The sequence below is a fragment of the Mirounga angustirostris genome, unplaced genomic scaffold (assembly GCF_029215605.1).
Source record: "Mirounga angustirostris isolate CCGP_5_RB_7025 unplaced genomic scaffold, mMirAng1.0.hap1 SCAF_7, whole genome shotgun sequence".
Classification (NCBI taxonomy): Eukaryota; Metazoa; Chordata; class Mammalia; order Carnivora; family Phocidae; genus Mirounga; species Mirounga angustirostris.
This window is the reverse complement of record NW_026991715.1, coordinates 125,396,394-125,414,279: the sequence shown is the minus strand read 5'-3', so window position 1 is coordinate 125,414,279 and position 17,886 is coordinate 125,396,394. Positions and strand designations below refer to the sequence as shown.

Below are 17,886 nucleotides of genomic sequence, written 5' to 3'. Positions count from 1 at the left end.
TCTCATGGTTCGTCTACCCCTCCGATTTCCCCCCCTTCATTCTTCCCCTCCTGCTACCTTCTTTTTTTTTTTTTCTTAACATATATTGCATTCTTTGTTTCAGAGGTACAGGTCTGTGATTCAACAGTCTTGCACAATTCACAGCGCTCACCATAGCACATACCCTTCCGAATGTCTATCACCCAGCCACCCCATCCCTCCCACCTCCCTTTGTCATTCATTTTAACTTTAGCCATCTGATGGTGTGCAGTAATAGGTTGCTTTTAAAAAAATTTTTAAGATGCCTTTTTTAAACATCTTCATGGTATTTGCTTATGTTCTTCAGTCTATAATATCTTAGGTTCTCTTCCTAAATCATCTTCCATATATCATCTTTTATTTCATAATTTTACATAATATATTTGATATCATTTCCCTCCTAAGTCAAATAATTAGCTGTATATTACAAAGCATTGTGACCATCTTAGTTATATTTGTGTCAGCCATTCCAGATGGGACATAATAATTTCTAAAGGACTCTACAACCACATGTTTCATCTGATAATTACAATAAGTGAGTACGAATTAATTGTCACTATCAGAAATGTCATTATTTAGTATTCCAAAAAAGGATCTAAGATAATATCCATATGTATTATTGGCAAGTTAGAAGCAGAAAGGAGATGACTAGATTTATAATCTCTTAGCAGTAAGTTCTGTGTTCTTTATATCTTTACTTTCTAGTCCTCTTTAGCTAGTTGTTCATTCAGTCCTTTCTCCCTATTGTCTAATTTTACTTTAGTTTCTGACAACAGTTTATCAGTTACACTGTGACTTTGTGATACAGTCACTAGACTAGCAGAATTTAGTTTAATGAAAGAAATAAAGCTTAAAAATATTTATTATAGATGCATGTAACAGTTATAGCAGTTATAACAACATGTATGCATAACTTTTAAGAGAGGCTAGGAAGGATATAGAGAATGGACTACTAGAATCATTGGAAATTCTTGAGTTAAGAATAATTAGTGCACATGGGTACGCCTGGCTGGCTCAGTTGGTAGAGCATACAGCTCTTGATCTTGGGGTTGTGAGTTTGAGCCCACACTGGGGGTAGAGTTTAAAATATATATATATATTTTTTTTAATATATAATTAAAGAATTATATATATATATTTTTTTAAAGAATAATTAGCACACTTCGGGCACCTGGGTGGCTCAGTTGGTTAAGTGTCTGCCTTCCCCTTGGATCATGATCCCAGGGTCCTGGGATTGAGCCCCACATCGGGCTTCCTGCTCAGTGAGGAGCCTGCTTCTCCCTCTCTTGCTCTCCTGCTTGTGTTCCCCCTCTCTCTCTGTCAAATAAATAAATAAAATCTTAAAAAAAAATAATTAACACACTTCAACTATTTCCACATGAGCTCATATACACATTCCACTCCATTCAGTTTCCACTATTTCTCATTTTTATTATTTGTATGTTGAGTGAGTTTATGGATCAGTGATTCTCAACTCATGGAATGTGGTTTCTTTGTTTTTTTAGGGAAACTTAGAGTACTATAGCTTCAAAATCAGGCATGCACCAAACTGTCCACCAACTGAATAATTTTGTTAATATGTTATATATACATACACACTTTAAATGTATGCAGATTCATTGCCTTCATAACCTTTAATGAATTCATAGCTTTTTTTTGCCATTTTTCAGTAGCATGTGAAAGAAAAATTTCTATCATGAAAGTCCTTGTATTTTTTTATTTCTATAAAGTAGTCTAATTTAAACCACTATCATATCCCTATGACAGGTACACAAAAATTGAATTGATTTTCTAGTGCCACTCATTTTCATTGCTTACGAACCAAGACCATGGTCCTTTTTTAATTTATAAGAAAATACAGGTGGGGCGCTTGGGTGATTCAGTGGGTTAAGCATCTGCCTTGGGTTCAGGTCATGATCCCGGAGTCCTGGGATCAAGCCCCATGTATGTCGGGCTCCCTGTTCAGGTGGGAGTCTGCTACTCTCTCTCCCTGTGCCCCTCTCCTCCCCGACATGTGCTCTCTCTCAAGCGCGCCTGCTCTCTCTCTCTCTCTCTCTCTCAAATAAATGAATAAAATCTTTAAAACAGAAAATACAGGTAGTTGAAAAAACTTGAATAACCTATATTTCATGTGTTCCTGGCCTTTGTAATCTAAAACAAGATGTCCTTAAAGTTTAGTCAAATACTCTATCAACCATTGAATGAATAGGAAAATTGATATATTCATGTAATTTAATAGTACCCTACATCTTAAAGGAAGAGACTACTGAAACATACAGCAACTTAGGTGAATAATAATAACATTACACAGAGTGAAGAAGACTTACACAGAAGAGTACATATTCTGATTCCATTTATATAAAGTTCTAGGAGAGGCAAAAACTAGTCTGTATTGGAAAAATTCAGAAGAGTGGTTGCAGAGGGCCAGGGATTGACATGGAAGGGTCATGTACTAAGGTTCTCCAGAGAAGCAGAACTAACAAGATACTGAGAGGAGAGAGAAAAGGTTTTATTATAAGGAATTGGCTCATGCAATTGTGGAGGCTCTTAAATCCCAAAATCTGCTGTCTGCAAGCTAGAAGTCCAGAAAAGCTACTGGTGTAGTTCAGTCTGTGTCTGAAGGCCTGAACCAGGGTAGCCAATGGTATAAATCCCAGTTGGAGTGCAAGAGAAAACTGATGTCCCAACTCAGACAGAGAATAGTCAGTTTCTTCCTTCCTCCACCTTTTGTTCTGTTCAGGCCCTCAATGGCTTGTGTGATACCCACCCAAATTAGAGAGGATGGTCTGCTTTACTGCGTCCACCAATTCAAATGTGAATTTCATCTAGAAACATCCTCACCAATATCCAGAAGTAATATTTAGCCAAATAACTGGGCATTCCATGGCCCAGTCAAGCTGACACATAAAATTAACCATCACAAATCCACTTTGTCAACTTGGCACCTATATACATCTCTTTAACCATACTTCATGTCCAAAAAACAGTAACAAGGTCATAGTTACACCTAACATGATACAGCTATCCTGCATACAACCGAAAATGCACTAACCTCTTCCCCAGGCGAAAAAATTAAGTCCTTGAGTGATATTTACTCTTCTCCTTGATATCCCATGACTTAAATATACTATGATAGGAAGTCAGTACCTCTTATGTTCTATGGTAAGGGAATAAGAGGAAAAAATTAAGTAGGAAATGCTCATGACAGTTAAAGTTTTTGTTCCTATACCTTGTAATGTGTTCATGGCTGCATTCTTCTGCCCACTGTCTATTCCCTTTCCCTTCAACAAGGACCTCACCTGGTCTTGGTTCATAGTGGGGTGACCCATGACTTCATTCCTGAACGGTCTGTACCACTAGTAGTCCTGCCTGGGTTGGGTTGGTATAGTCTTCCATTGACCTTAATCACAGGAGATGGTAATACTAAGACTTGCCCTGAGGGATCTCCTATATTCCAGACATACTCTTCCTTGCTTCCATTATAGAGTAGTAGTCTAGTCAGTCACTCCAGCCAGTACCCTAATCCCTTTCTTGCCTGTTGATTCAGAGGCATGAGGAGCCCAAAGTAGTTGGTTGGTAATCTTAATTTCCAATTCAGTGGGGTCATTGTTGTGTCTCCTGGTGGAAGCTCCTTCTGGAACTAAAACCTCTAGGTCAGCAAAGCATAAAGTTGCCAGAAGCAAAAATTTTGCTAGCGGGTCACTAGAGGTAATAGTGAGTGATGCTACTCCCATTTCCACCCCTTGCAGATTTCTGGTCTGTGAATCCTGGTTGTGGGCTAAACAGCTCCAAATATTGGATGCTGATTCAGAGCATATAGAGCATTCTGGAGAATCTTGCCCCAGCCATGCAAGATATTGCCATGTATCTGGTGCTATATGTAACTCTTCAAAAGTCTATTCCATGTTCTGTCAAGCCACTTGCTTCATTGGTCAAAAGTAATTCTCTGTAGAATACCATGACAGTAAATAAGGCATTCTATAAATCTACAGGTAGTAGTTTTGGCAGAAGCACTGCATGCAGGGAAGGCAAGTCTGTATCCAGAGTGTCTGTTCCAGTAAGAACAAAATGCTGCCTGTCTACCGCACAGGCCAGTTAAGTGAGTTGAATGAGAAGGTGGTGTGAATTACCATCTCTGCATCCTTCAAGTCTTTGATGATAGTACTAATCTTGACAGCCCCTCCAGTAATGTAGTATTGCTTTCAATATACTATTTTCCTGGGTAAAAACATTCCTCGTGAGAATGCCTTCCACTTGGCCTTTCCCACCATAATAGCCCTCACTGCATGGATCAAAGAACCAATGTGGGGATTCTGTCAGCTGCTGCGTATATCTATTCCAATTTTTCATTTTGGTACTGAGAAATAATCACAGGATGTGTTTGGGGACCCACTGGACTCAATGTGAAACAGACCAGAGTTATATCTCCATTGACCACAAGACCTCCAAACTCCACCTCTACCCTAAAGGAACCTTTAGGGTCTCCTGGAATTAGTGCCAGTTCAGAACCAGCATCTAATAATCCCTAAAAGGTCTGATCATTTCCTTTTCTCCAATGTACAGTTAACCTGATGAAAGACCATAGGTCCCTTTGGGGAAGGTTAGGGAAAAAATTAACAGTATATTTTCCATAGAGTATGGGACTCCTTCCTCAGGAGGATTCCTCAGAGAATGCTGTGGACAGAATGTTTGTGTGTCTCCAAAATTCGTATGTTGAAGCCTAATCCCTAGTGTGATACAAAGGTGGGGCCTTTGGAAGATGATTAGATCACGAGGGTGGAGCCCTTGTGAATCAGATTAATGCCCTTCTAAGAAGAGACACAAGAGAGATGATCTCTCTCTGCTCTCTGCCATATAAGTATACAAGAAGACTGTCATCTGCAAGCTAGGAAAAGGATCTTCACCAGATGATGCTGGCACCTTGGTCTTAGATTTCCTAAGTTCCAGAGCTATGAGAAATAAATTTCTGTTTAAGCCACCTAGTCTATAGTATATGTTATAGCAGCCCAAGCTAAGACAGAAATTGGTACCAAAAAGTAAGATGCGGCTGAAAACAAATAATGTGGAAGTGGCTTTGGAACTGGAGAATATGTAGAGATTAGAAGAGTTTTGATGTGCATACTAGAAAAAGCTGATATTTCAAGAGACATTGAAAGGCAATTCTGGTGAGGGCTCAGAGAGAAAAGAAGCTGTAGAGAAAGCTTTTGTCTTCTTAGAGAATACATATAATCATGTACAGAATGTTGGTAGAAGTACTGACAGTAAAGGCCATTCTGATGGGTCTCAGACGGAAATGAGAAACATGCTATTGGACAACAGAGCTGTCTTTGTTATAAAGTGGCAGAGAACTTGACTGAATTGTGTCCTTGTTCTAGTGTTTTGTGAAAGGTAGAACTTCAAGCATGAAATTGGATATTTAAGCTGAGGAGATTTCTAAAGTGTTGAAGGAGCAATTTGGTTTTGTTTATAATCAAATACTGTCCATCAACCAGTGAATGAGTAAAAATACTGATATATCCACACAGTTTCATAGTATTCCACATCTTAAAGGAACAAACTGTTGATAATACAACTTAGGTGAATAATAAAAAACATTATGCAGAGTGAAGGAAGCCTCACACGGAAGAATACATGTTCTGATTCCATTTATAGGAAGTTCTAGGAGAGTCAAAATTAATCTGTATTGGAAAAACTCAAAAGAGTGATTGCAGGGGGTCAGGGATTGATTGGGAAGTAACATGAGGGAACTTTTCAAGGATGATGGTAAAAGTCTCTATCAGTGGTTCTAAAAGTCTAACCTCTTTCCCAGGTGAAAAAATTAAGTCCTTGAGTGATATTTACTCAGTTACCCAGTAACTCTCAGGGTGGGCCCACCATTCTGTATTTTATAGTCTCTCCAGATGATTCTGATATAAGCTAAAGATGTAGATCACTGTTCTGTATTTTGATAGGAGTTTGAGTTCTAATGGCGAATGCACTTAATGAAACTGAGGAAATGAACACTAAAGATTTGTACATTTCATTTTGTGTAAATTTTATCTCAAAGGGAAAAAAAGAGTATACCGTTTACAATTTACTTTGAAATACATCAAAAATAAGATGGATACAGATGTGTGTGTATGTATACATATGTATACGTATATACATGCACTTATGCATATATAAGCATACGGCTGGCTTAACATCAGTGTGTATGTATGATTTAACACTAAAGAAGAAGAAATAAGTAATCATTCCAGGGAACACAGGAAAAATTTTTGATAAAATGTAATAACTTTGAATGATAACTTCTAATAAACTAGGAATAAAATCTGACAGAAAATAACTATAAACCTAAAATGAAAATCATGCAAAATGGGAATATGTTTAGAGATCTCATCAAAATAAAAAATAGTCGTCAAGGGACACCTGGCTGGCTCAATCGGTAGAGCATGCTACTTTTTATCTCAGGGTTGTGAGTTCAAGCTTCATGCTGGGTGTGGAGCCTGCTTTAAAAAAAATAAATAAAAGAAAAAAATAGTCCTCAGATATGTTGAGGTGATTGTAAAATATATGTGGAAAAGCAGAGAACTAAAAATAATTGTCATTTCTAAGGACTTATTTTTAAAGATGCAGTAGTTAAGGTAGTGTGGTACTAAATATACCAATAGAACAAGATGGAGAGCCCAAAAATAAGCCTCCACGTATTTAGGATATACTTAAAAAATAGAAGTGGCACTGCAGTTAATGGGGAAAGAATGGAGCTCTCAGTAAATGGGGTTGGAACAATTGGCTATCCATAAGGTATTTTGTTTTTGTTTTTAAGAATTGATTCCTACTTCTGGAGCCCCTTGGTGGCTCAGTTGGCTAGGTGTCCAACTCTTGGTTTCTGCTCGGGTCATGATCTCAGGGTCATGAGATCGAGCCCCATGTCAGGCTCCGTGCTCAGTGGGGATCCTGCTTGAGATTCTTTCTCCCTCTCCCTCTGCCCTTCCCCCTACCTACCCCCGCACCCGCGTGCGTGCGCACTCTCTCTCTCAAAGAAATCTTAAAAAAAAAAATTGATTCCTACTTCACTCAGTAATCACCTCCATATAGATTAAAGAAAATCTTTAAAACCTTTAGAAGATAATATATGTGAATATATTTTTGACCTTTCTGTAAGGAAAGATTTCTTCAGTTCCAAAACCATTAACCTTAAAAGATTGATAAATTTCACTGTGTTGAAAGGGAATACATTTCTGAATCAAAAGACATCTTAAAGCAAAAACACAAGTCACAAACTGGGAAACGATACTTGACACACATGAAACATGGAAAAAAGGATCATTATTAAGAATATGTGAACTCCTCTTCTATAAACTAATGTAAGGCAAGAGTCCCAGTAGGAAAATAAGTAAAAGTCATGAATAGGCATTTCATATGAGAAATAGCACATATGGCCTATACAGTGTTCAACTTCATTAATAATATGGAAAATACAAATCAAGACTACGTTTTACATTCAATTGGCAGAAATTGAGAAGTCAGATGATAACAAATAATGGAAAAGAGATGGATTAAACAGTATCTCTTAAACTATTAATACTACAACCAATTTGAAAAAATACAGCATAAAATTGAACAGTTATATAACCTGTGACCTAACAATTCCACTTCAAGTATATACCCAAGAAAATCTTGCATATGTGTGCCAGGAGACAACTAAAAGAATGCTCATTATGCCACTAAAAAGTGTAATTAACCTGTCTTCAGAATAGCTAAATTAATTGCAGTATGGACACACAGTAGCCTGTTGCTTATCAGTTAAAATGAATAAAATACAGTCATTTGCAACAACCTGGATTACAGTTAGGGACATAATGTTGAGTGAACAAGGCAGGTCCCAGAAAACTGCATCTAGCATGATACCTTTTAGAAAGTTGAAAATCAGGCAAAAGTATAAACAGTATACAGCTTACAAATTTTTTTAAGCAAGGAAATTCTAAAATTCCTGATAGTGGTTACCTTGAAGTGATACAGGAAGATGGAATAAGGGAAGGAACACATTGGGAAAATAAAAGTCCATGGAAATATTCTTGTTCTTGAGTTGGGTTCATAGTACAATATTTTTATAAGTAAACAAAAGAGCACATAGCAGTATTAATGGTGTGTCATGAACCAAAATCTAGGATTTATACTTTTATGTATATTTGATCTCTTGGAGAGGGGAAAGAAAAAATAAGGAAGAGGGGATCGTTTTCTGCTCCTGCCTGGAAAAGGCTAGCATGTGATTTTAGTAGCTGCTTAAGGAATTGAGTTATGGAGTAGGACAAGTAGAATTTGCTGTACAGAGTTGAAACTGAAAATTGGAATTTTCTTTTTTGATTTATTTAAATTGAAGAGGATGGGGGCAACATATGTGTTATGTTATACTGATTGCTGTCAATTGTTTTAATCATTTGTGCATCTTGTAGTGAAAGTTTAAACTTGAGCTATCCAATACTAGCCACATGTGTTTTTTTAACTTAATTTGAATTTTTGTTTTTATTTGATTTTAATTCTTCAGTCATACTACCAACATTTCACGTGTTTAGTAGCTGCATATGTCTTGTGGCAACCATACTGGACAGCACAGATAAAGAACATTTCCATCACTGCAGCAAGTTATATTGGACAGCACGGGAACTCTTCATGAAAATCAAATACACATTTCAACTTCTTTAATATCTCCAGAGTTGTATTAGCTAGTCTATATTAACAAAACAAATACACCGTAGATGACTTTACAATTGACCTATGATTATAAAAGTTTGAACTTGTTTTATTTTTTGGCTATAGTTAGACTGATCTTTTCTCCTCATCTCATCATTCCTAACACTTTTCTTACATTGTTTATTAATAAGTTGGCAAAGGATAATACAGAAAAGAAATCTAGCCTTATGTTTTATAATTATAAAATTGAAGGTGCAATTCAGATGAAGTTACAATTATATAAAAAAAAATGTAATTAACTCATACTTTTTTGAGCTATCAAAGGACTTGAAATAATGAAGAATGGAATTCTAATTCTTTAAAATAATCCAGCTAGCACTGAGCATTAAGGAAGGTCACCTTTCTCATTTCTCTCATATCCTACCTCAGGTCCTACACACAGCAGTTTAAATACTTCATACTAACATTGTTTGAAAGTATTTATAAATTACTGGTTTATAAGATATTTTAAAACATTTGCTCTATATTTTTTGTTTATTTATTTGCATTTTCCATATTAATTGTTAATGACAAACTGAAAAGCTTTTTATGGACACATTTAATGCATTTATATTATTATTGCCTAATGAATAATTATACCGGGATTTTTTTTTTTTTATATATATACATATATAGTTGTTGAAGTCTGAAGAGGATTCCTCATATAAACCTGTGAAGAAAGCTTGTACTCAACTTGTTGATAACCTAGTTGAGCACATTCTTAAATATGAGGAATCTCTAGCTGGTAAGACATTTTATATATTGGTCATTAAGTTGATTTTGTAAGATATTTTAAAATACTTTGGGCACATTTCTCAATTTGCTTCTGGTTCTGCTTAGCCTCATAATTAACTATTTCACTTTTAAATGAAGGGGGTTTTTTGTTTGATGTTGCATCCTAGATTATATTGTTTAGGTTGACTAAGATTATTTAGAGAAGTATAATAAAAGCATAGGCCTCATCTCTTCTACATCTTTCAGTAGCATATTATTTTAGATGTTATGTTGAACAGACATAAAAGTCCAGGTGCTAATATGTATTTAGCTAGTTGCACTCATCCAAAAACTGTTTGATATCTCTTAAATGATATAAAATTTTCTCTCAAAATGAAATTGTTTTAACTATGATAAAAATGTTTTTAAAAGATTTGTAGTACATTCCTAATATCATTTATAATTGTTATATAAAATGTATTTAATCTTGAGCTAGATAAAACGGTTAATATTTTTTAAATTGACAAATTCCTTAAATACTTAATATTTTATATTATCTATTATGTTATTTACCAGTCACAAATTTGAGGTTATTAATCAGAATATAAGTAATCATATAAAACTGTAAAAGTAATAATTGATAATCTATTGCTTAAAGCACCCAAGACTAACATTACTTCCCATATCCTAATGTACATTGATGAGAAACAATAGTCAGCCTTGGTCATTCTCCAGAATTGGGAGCCTTACAGAGGTACCATTATGGCACCTAAGGAAATTGTTGATATCCTTTATATTTTTTACGCAGTTTCTTTTCTTTAATTTTTTTTTTCATTTTCCATGTGTACCTCTTTTTCTTTTTATCTCCTAGTTCTGTTTCCCCTATTTTTGCCTATCCTAGATTTTAAGGGTGATACTGTTGTCAGTGTTGAAAAATTGCTGATCTCTTCTAAAAACTGATTTGCCTCCTAAGAACCACTGTATCTCCTAACTAGCAGCATTTTCCTCCCACTGGAGCAGTAGTTTGTTTACCTTTCTGATGTAGCACTGGTCCAGCTTCTTAATTTGTCACTGCAGTCTTTTAACATTCTTCTACCATGGTAGCATCTTTTTTTCCCAGTACCCTCAAACACAGTATCACCTCAGCTAATTTGTTTTTGTCCCCCTTTGCTAACTCTCCCATACTTACTTCCATCCATTTTTAGATATAAGCAACACCATGTTTATTCCCAAAAACCCATCCCTAAACTTAGCTTCCATTCCACTTTTTAACTTCAGTCCTACACCCCTTAGTGTAAAATTTGCCTTCCATAGCACAGCCTCTTTGTCTTTTATACTTAATATATGTAATATGTATAATAAAAGAAAAAAATGTAGGAAGTCTAGCATCATAAGAAATGCTAATCTTTTATTGAAGCATGTACTAAATCAATTCAGGGGGTGATACTGAGTAATTTAAATAATTGTATAATTTCCACTGCCTTGTCATATTTTAGTATCTTATTTCTGTTTTTCCAGACTCTGACAATAAAGGTGTGAATTCTGGAAGATTGGTAGCTTGCATAACCACTTTGTTCTTATTCAGCAAAATAAGACCTCAGCTCATGGTTAAACATGCCATGACTATGCAGCCATACCTTACCACTAAATGTAGTGTAAGTATAGAGCTGTCCTACTTTTCTGTCTTACCATGTAGTAAGTATTTTCAATTTAGAGTTCACATTGTGTCGTCCACAGCTTCACTGACTGATCAACTGTGTCGTGTACTCAAATATATGTTCTAGTATTTGTGGCAAGTTATCTACAGACATCATTTTTCTGATGTATTATATTGTTTTTATTTTATTTTTTTCTGATGTATTATAAATGAAGTTCAGGCTTCATTTCCTCCATAAGCTTCTCAGGTCAAACCCTCAGTAAATGCTTACTAAATGTTGTAACTACTGCTACTCAAAGGTGAATGAGGCAGAGTTCCTCTCATTGAGAAATGTACTGTCTTTGGGATTCTAAATTTGCTTTTCATTTGTCATTTCAATATATTTTCTTATGAGTATATCATACTTACTTTATAATACATCAATATGTTGAATATGGAAAATCTAGTCAATCAGAGATGTTAGGTGGTGGTTTTAAGTTAATGTTGCATGTACTCTGTTTTTCGAAGATTAAATGTGAAAATCAAATAAAACATTGCTAATGTAAAATAGTCCAACAATTTATATGACAGGATGGTGAGTTAAGTGGCTTATTATAAACACTAAATTTTGAAGTAGTCTAAAAACTTTAAAATGTAAATAATTTTTTTACTTACTATGTTCCCAGTGTTCCTAAGGAACTAATTTTAACTGTTTTCTCTATTAGATTTGCTTTGCTGCTAAGGTCTCATTTTTTGGTGATCTAAATTAACAAGTTCTAGATGAAAAACCTGAGAAATTTTAACTGCGGAAAGTACCAGAACATAAATATATAAAAACAACATATAATACTTCTGGGATCCTAATTCTGTCTTCAGGGCTTGTATTAGATCCAGAAACAAATTGATTAATATGTAATCTATGCCAGTAATAATAGCTAATATTTATTGAGCACAGTGCCAAGTACTACGGAGAATTTTACATGCATTAGCTCATTTACCTTGTGAAGTAGGTATCGTTACTATCTCATTTTTACAGATAAGAAACTAAAGCTTTGAGAATATAAATGACTTGCCCAGTGTCATACGGCTGACCAGTCCCAAAGCTAGAATTTAACCCCATGTTTTGCTTCTAAGAACTAGTCTATAATACAACTTGCATGAATAGGCCTTGCTTGAACCAATATTACTTTGAAGCAAGATTACTTTGAAAGCATTTTGTATAATTTTTATGTGTGTGTGTGTACACATGTATGTGCATAGATATTTTTTTAATCATGTCAGACGGGTAATGTGCCGAGGTTGTAACAAGGTTTGAGGGAGGCACATGTCACATAACAGTGTGAACACTCTACCATCATGCTCATGAACTAAAAAGGATTTATAAATATATTTTTTATTTAATCCTATGGGTATGCTAAAGGGAAGGATGAATGTTGGAAAGTTTTATACACATACACACAAAGTTTTATATAAATAAGGCCATCTCCTATATGCTAGACAGATTTAAATTTTTTTGTTTTCTGTATCCTACCTCCCTCCATCTTTATTCTTCTTCATCTCAGGATGAACAACCTGGAGTATCCTTACATACTATATCCCTGCTTCTGTAATTGTGCACACACACCCATATATAACCGGTTGACCAGTTTTTTAAAATCAAGTTATGTTATATACATATCATATTAATACATACATATATATGTATACATTATCCATCTGATGGATGTCCTATGATTTATTTAACCATTTCCCATTTTGGCAGGTTTTTACATTGTTTCCTATTGATAGACACTACAAACAGTTCCTTAATAAACATTGCTATTCATATACCTTTAAATAGTGGTGCTTTTTTTTTCTTTGGGATAGATCCTAAGGAATGGACTTGTTAGATTAAGGGAATGTTCTTTTGGTTTTGGTTTTGGGTTTTGGTTTTTTTAATAGATTTTTCCAAATTGCTGGTGGACATGTTTTATAGCCTCTTTGGAAACCAGTATAGGACAGTCTATGTCATTTTTATATTCTTTGCCAGTCAGGTGTAAAGGAATAGTTCATTGTTGCTTCATTTTCCCTTCCCTGATATCCAAGAAGGTTGAGCATCTTTTTTATGATATTAACCAGTTGTACTTAATTCTCTGTGATTTGACTATTTATATCATTTGACCATTTTAAAACCTTTGAATTGTGGAGCTTTTCTTTCCTATTTTGAAAACTCTTTACTCTTAAGTTTTTTAGATATTGAAGCATCTTATGTTATAGTCATTTCAGGTATTTTTCTTAGTATTATATTCTTCTCTTTTCCTTCACGATTTCTGTCTTTCTTTAAATTTTTCTTCTCGATTTTAAGTTATTTCTTGTACTTGACTTTCTAGGCCAGAAATGTTAAGGGTAGTTTCAAAGTAAAATTTTAGCTATGATTCTCAGATGAATTTATCTTAACAAAAACTCTTCATCCCTAGACCACTTTACTCATCCATCTATTGTTTAAAGGAAGTGGGAGTGGGAGAGGGCAGGAAATGACAGGATTTCTGTGTTAGAGTATTCATCTTATGTTTTTATTTAATCCTGTGGGTATGCTGAAAAGATGGATGAATGTAAGGTGGGAATATTTTTATTTAGTGAGAGGTAATAAGCTCAAAGAGTCCAAAATGAGTGTCAGTAACCTGTTGCTAAGACTAAAGAGTAATAACTTGACTAGGTAAAAAATGTTGAATGCCTTACTTCACAAAAATAACTTGTAACTTTGGTTGCCTTAGGACAAGGGAACTGGGTGACTGGAGGATAGTGGGTGGAAAGAAACTTTTTTTTTTGTGAAAGAGACTTTATTGTAAATTCTTTACTAACCTTTTGGGTTTTTGTTTTTTTTTTTTAATGTTCTACCTGTTTTTTTTTAAACTGCTTTTTAATCAATGTTCTAACCTTTTTTTAAAATTAGAAATTTAATATTTCAGATCTTAAAGAAGTCTTATACTTAGTTCTGGGATTCTGTATTTTCATCTATCAGAAAAAGCATTAACACAAGCCTTTTCAACCTCAGCAGAATTGACATTTAGTGCCAGATTATTCTTTGTTGTCAAGAACTATTCTGAGCATTGTAGGATTCTTGACAGTATTCCTGGCCTCTATCCACTGGATACCAGTAGTACCCCCCCCCCCCAAGTCCTCTAATGTGACAACCAAAAATTTCTCCAGATACTGCCAAATATCCTGTGGGGACAAACTCACCCCCCAATTGAGAACTACTAGGTTAACGTACACCAGTTTGAAAAATACTAATCTTAAAAACAGTATCAATCTTAGTAAAATGCTCAGTTAATATTTAAACACCTTTGTTCAGAATTGGCCTGTGTTACATTTTAGGGGAAAAAAAGAATAACTGTAGTTTTGTGATTAAGTGACCCAAAGGTTACATGGTAAGTTAGCAGAGCTAGAATCCAGGTTCCTGACACTGTCTGATGTTCTTCCTTCCATACCTTAAAAAAACTCTTTTCTAATAGTCTTTTTTTTTTCAACTGAAACTTTACATATGTAATACCTCAGCCCCCAAATACATAAAGATATATATGTTTCTTGTTAGATTTTGATATTCATAAAGCACTGATTTTATCATTGTAGACACAAAATGATTTCATGGTTATCTGCAATGTTGCAAAAATCCTAGAGCTGGTTGTACCACTGATGGAGCATCCAAGTGAAACTTTCCTTGCCACTATTGAAGAAGATCTAATGAAGCTTATCATCAAGTATGGCATGACTGTAAGCATTCATTTTACCATCTCGCATCGATTAGTATAAAATGCTAACTAAATCATATGTTTTTACCTTTGTCTTTAACTTTTGTCTAAACTGTAACATTTTCTGTATCTTTTAGGTAGTGCAACATTGTGTGAGCTGTCTTGGGGCAGTTGTAAATAAAGTGACACAAAATTTTAAATTTGTGTGGGCCTGTTTCAATAGATACTATGGTAAGTTCAATGCCTGGGCTTTAAAATTGTCCTTCTACATCCTGTAGTATATATAGCTCCTTTTTAATAAAAAACACATCTGGGCACCTGGGTGGCTCAGTCATTAAGCATCTGCCTTTGGTTCAAGTCATGATCCCAGGGTCCTGGAATCAAATCCCGCATCGGGCTCTCTGCTCGGTGGGAAGCCTGCTTCTCCCTTTCCCACTCCCCCTGCTTGTGTTCCCTCTCTCATTGTATCTCTCTCTATCAAATAAATAAATAAAATCTTTAAAAGAAAAAGAAAAACACATCTGATAAAGACAGCATCGAGGGAATTTTAAGAGGTGTGATTGTCCTCTGGTCCATTCTCAGAAGCAGTATTTTCTAGTATCTTTTGTATTTCCTTAAGAATTCAATGTAATTCCTTCAGAAATTTACCTCATATTAAATGTTGGTAAGTTTTTTGCCCACTATGTAAAATAAAATTTAAATATCTTTTTTTTCTTCTATTAATTCTTTTAGGCTATAAGGTATGCCCTCATAATTCTAGATTTGGGTGATACTTAGAACCATTAGTAAAATTTAATTATAACAACTTAGGAGTAATTATTTAAAGATAATAATTCAAGGATAAAAGGTTTCTTGTAAATAAATATTACTTATCTTAATAGGTGCCATTTCAAAATTAAAAAGTCAGCACCAGGAAGACCCAAATAACACCTCACTTCTAACAAACAAACCAGCACTTCTCAGATCCCTTTTCACTGTTGGAGCACTGTGTCGGCATTTTGATTTTGATCTAGAGGATTTTAAAGGCAACAGTAAGGTAAAGATTCTAATATTAATTACTTAGTATGCTATAAAAAATAGGACTGTGTGACCCTGTGAACTGAAAACTACTAATGACCCAGGATGAAAGCAGCATTAGAGTAGTCTGGTTTAATGAGAATTCTGAAGCAGTGCAACCCAAAACATGGTCCTCAGATTAGCCTCTGATCTACAAACTGTTTGTTACTGGTTTATAACAAGAAGCTTATACAAGTTCTATCAGCTCTGTAACTGTAGGCACACTGGGTAAGCAGCTGACTTTTTTTTTTTTTAATTTTCTCAATGAAGGAACAGGATGTTAATTTGTATTCTTACACAAACTTCTTTGTCACAGACTTTTATTTTGAATGTCACTGTTCTAAAATCTATGGATTTATAAATTGGTGATTTATAGTAAAGTTCATGTGTGGAAGTTCTCACTGTTTGCTTTTAGGTTTTTTCCTTTATAGTTGAAAACTGATCGAAGTTACTCTTCTTCATACCCTTGAATGTGGTTTTTTCCCCTTAGGTTAATATAAAGGATAAAGTACTTGAACTATTGATGTATTTTACAAAACATTCAGATGAAGAAGTACAAACAAAAGCCATCATTGGTCTAGGTAAGTTAAGTCTAAATTTCTTTATAGTTTTGGTTGTTTGAGAGGTTGAACAAATTTTGCAATAATGTGAGTCTAAACTATTGTTTTATTTAAATATGTTTCTATTCACAGTAGGATTTGGTATATAAAATATAGGACTGGGGGTTAAGACACCTGGGTTCCATTCTTGGCTCAGCCAGTGATTTTCTGGGTGACCTTGTGCAAGTCACGTAACTTCTCTGTTCATCAGAGAAACTTTATTTTGGTAGCATTAACAAGTTTTACAATTTAATATGCATGAGCAATTGTTTATATTAGTCTTTTGAACAAAAGTGAGTAATAAATTTTTAGTTACCCAAACCTCACTAAGTATTTCCTGATTTCTTTAAATAAATTTAAATCTTAGTATCTTACTCCTTCATCCCTTTCAGAAAATTACATATAGCAAATCTACTAAAAATTCAGGTATCACTTACTTTAGGGAGTTATAGTGTTACCTTCAAGCCAAAGGTGTACCTTTTAATATTCAGTCTGGACATAAGTTATGTGAAGTGGCAAAACTTACAGTGTTAATTCAGAGAACAAATAGTGCAAATTTTAACTTGAAAAATTAGCACTATGTAGAAAATAGTGCCTCTAGACCAGTTAATAAATGACATCTTGCTTGGGCCATAGCTCTATTATACTGTGTGACCTTGGATTAGTTACCTGATCACTCTATGCTTTGAGTTTAGTTTGTTATTTGACATCAGTAATACTTGATATCATTAAAGATCTTCATCTTACATAAATAAGCATTTTGTATAAATAAACATGAATAGTATTATTTTGCTACTTATTAACTTATGGTTATAAGATTCAGCATTGTGGCTTTATTATAATGCCATAAAAAATAAATGGAAGATATTGTTAGTCAAGTTTATTCTAGAATTATTCTGTTTCATCAACTGGATAAATATATATTATTTTTTAATAATGCCAATGTAGTACCTTCTGCTAGGGATCTAAAAAATGTTTGCAGACTTTACCTCTTAAATCCTGAAAACATCCCTTTGAGGTAGGTGGGTGGTAAATATTATTGTCCCCATTTTACAGATGGAGAATTGAGGCACAGAGAGATTATGTGACTCACCCAAGGTCACACTACAAGTCAGTGGTGGACCAGGAATAGAACCCAAGACACCTGACTCCTAATCCACTCCCCTAGCCACTAGGCCCTGCTCCCTCCTCAAGGTTTCCTCTTGTGTGAAATTCTCCTTTGAAATGCAATTTCTTGTTTTTAATTCATGGGGAAAGAAGTACCTGCTCTTATACTTCTCTGGGTAAGGCCACTAGCATATATATTCTTCCAGTCATTTTAAGTTTTAATTTTTGAAATAAGGAGCTCTTTACATAATTTATCAACATTTTCATTAAGTATTATATATAATTTTAATATGAATATGTCAAATATTTTTTT

The 17,886-nt window shown here is 34.5% G+C and overlaps 1 protein-coding gene and 1 non-coding gene across 5 annotated transcripts in view; one reads left to right on the top strand and one right to left on the bottom strand.

Moving 5' to 3' along the window:
- The window catches only part of NIPBL (NIPBL cohesin loading factor), a 205,628-nt gene that overhangs the window by 173,487 nt on the left and 14,255 nt on the right, over positions 1 to 17,886 (top strand). For 3 of the 4 annotated variants that reach the window (XM_045862229.3, XM_064596788.1, XM_045862245.3), the window contains 6 exons: positions 9,367 to 9,475; positions 10,963 to 11,099; positions 14,693 to 14,833; positions 14,949 to 15,042; positions 15,693 to 15,847; positions 16,358 to 16,448. In XM_045862229.3, the coding sequence (XP_045718185.1) occupies positions 9,367 to 9,475; positions 10,963 to 11,099; positions 14,693 to 14,833; positions 14,949 to 15,042; positions 15,693 to 15,847; positions 16,358 to 16,448 (727 nt within the window). The remainder of the gene's footprint in view (positions 1 to 9,366; positions 9,476 to 10,962; positions 11,100 to 14,692; positions 14,834 to 14,948; positions 15,043 to 15,692; positions 15,848 to 16,357; positions 16,449 to 17,886) is intronic. The other variant, XM_064596787.1, reaches the window with a different exon arrangement.
- Positions 12,356 to 12,458, bottom strand: LOC123836824 (small nucleolar RNA U13). The gene has a single exon (XR_006789080.1). It is a non-coding gene; the product is annotated as a small nucleolar RNA U13 (small nucleolar RNA).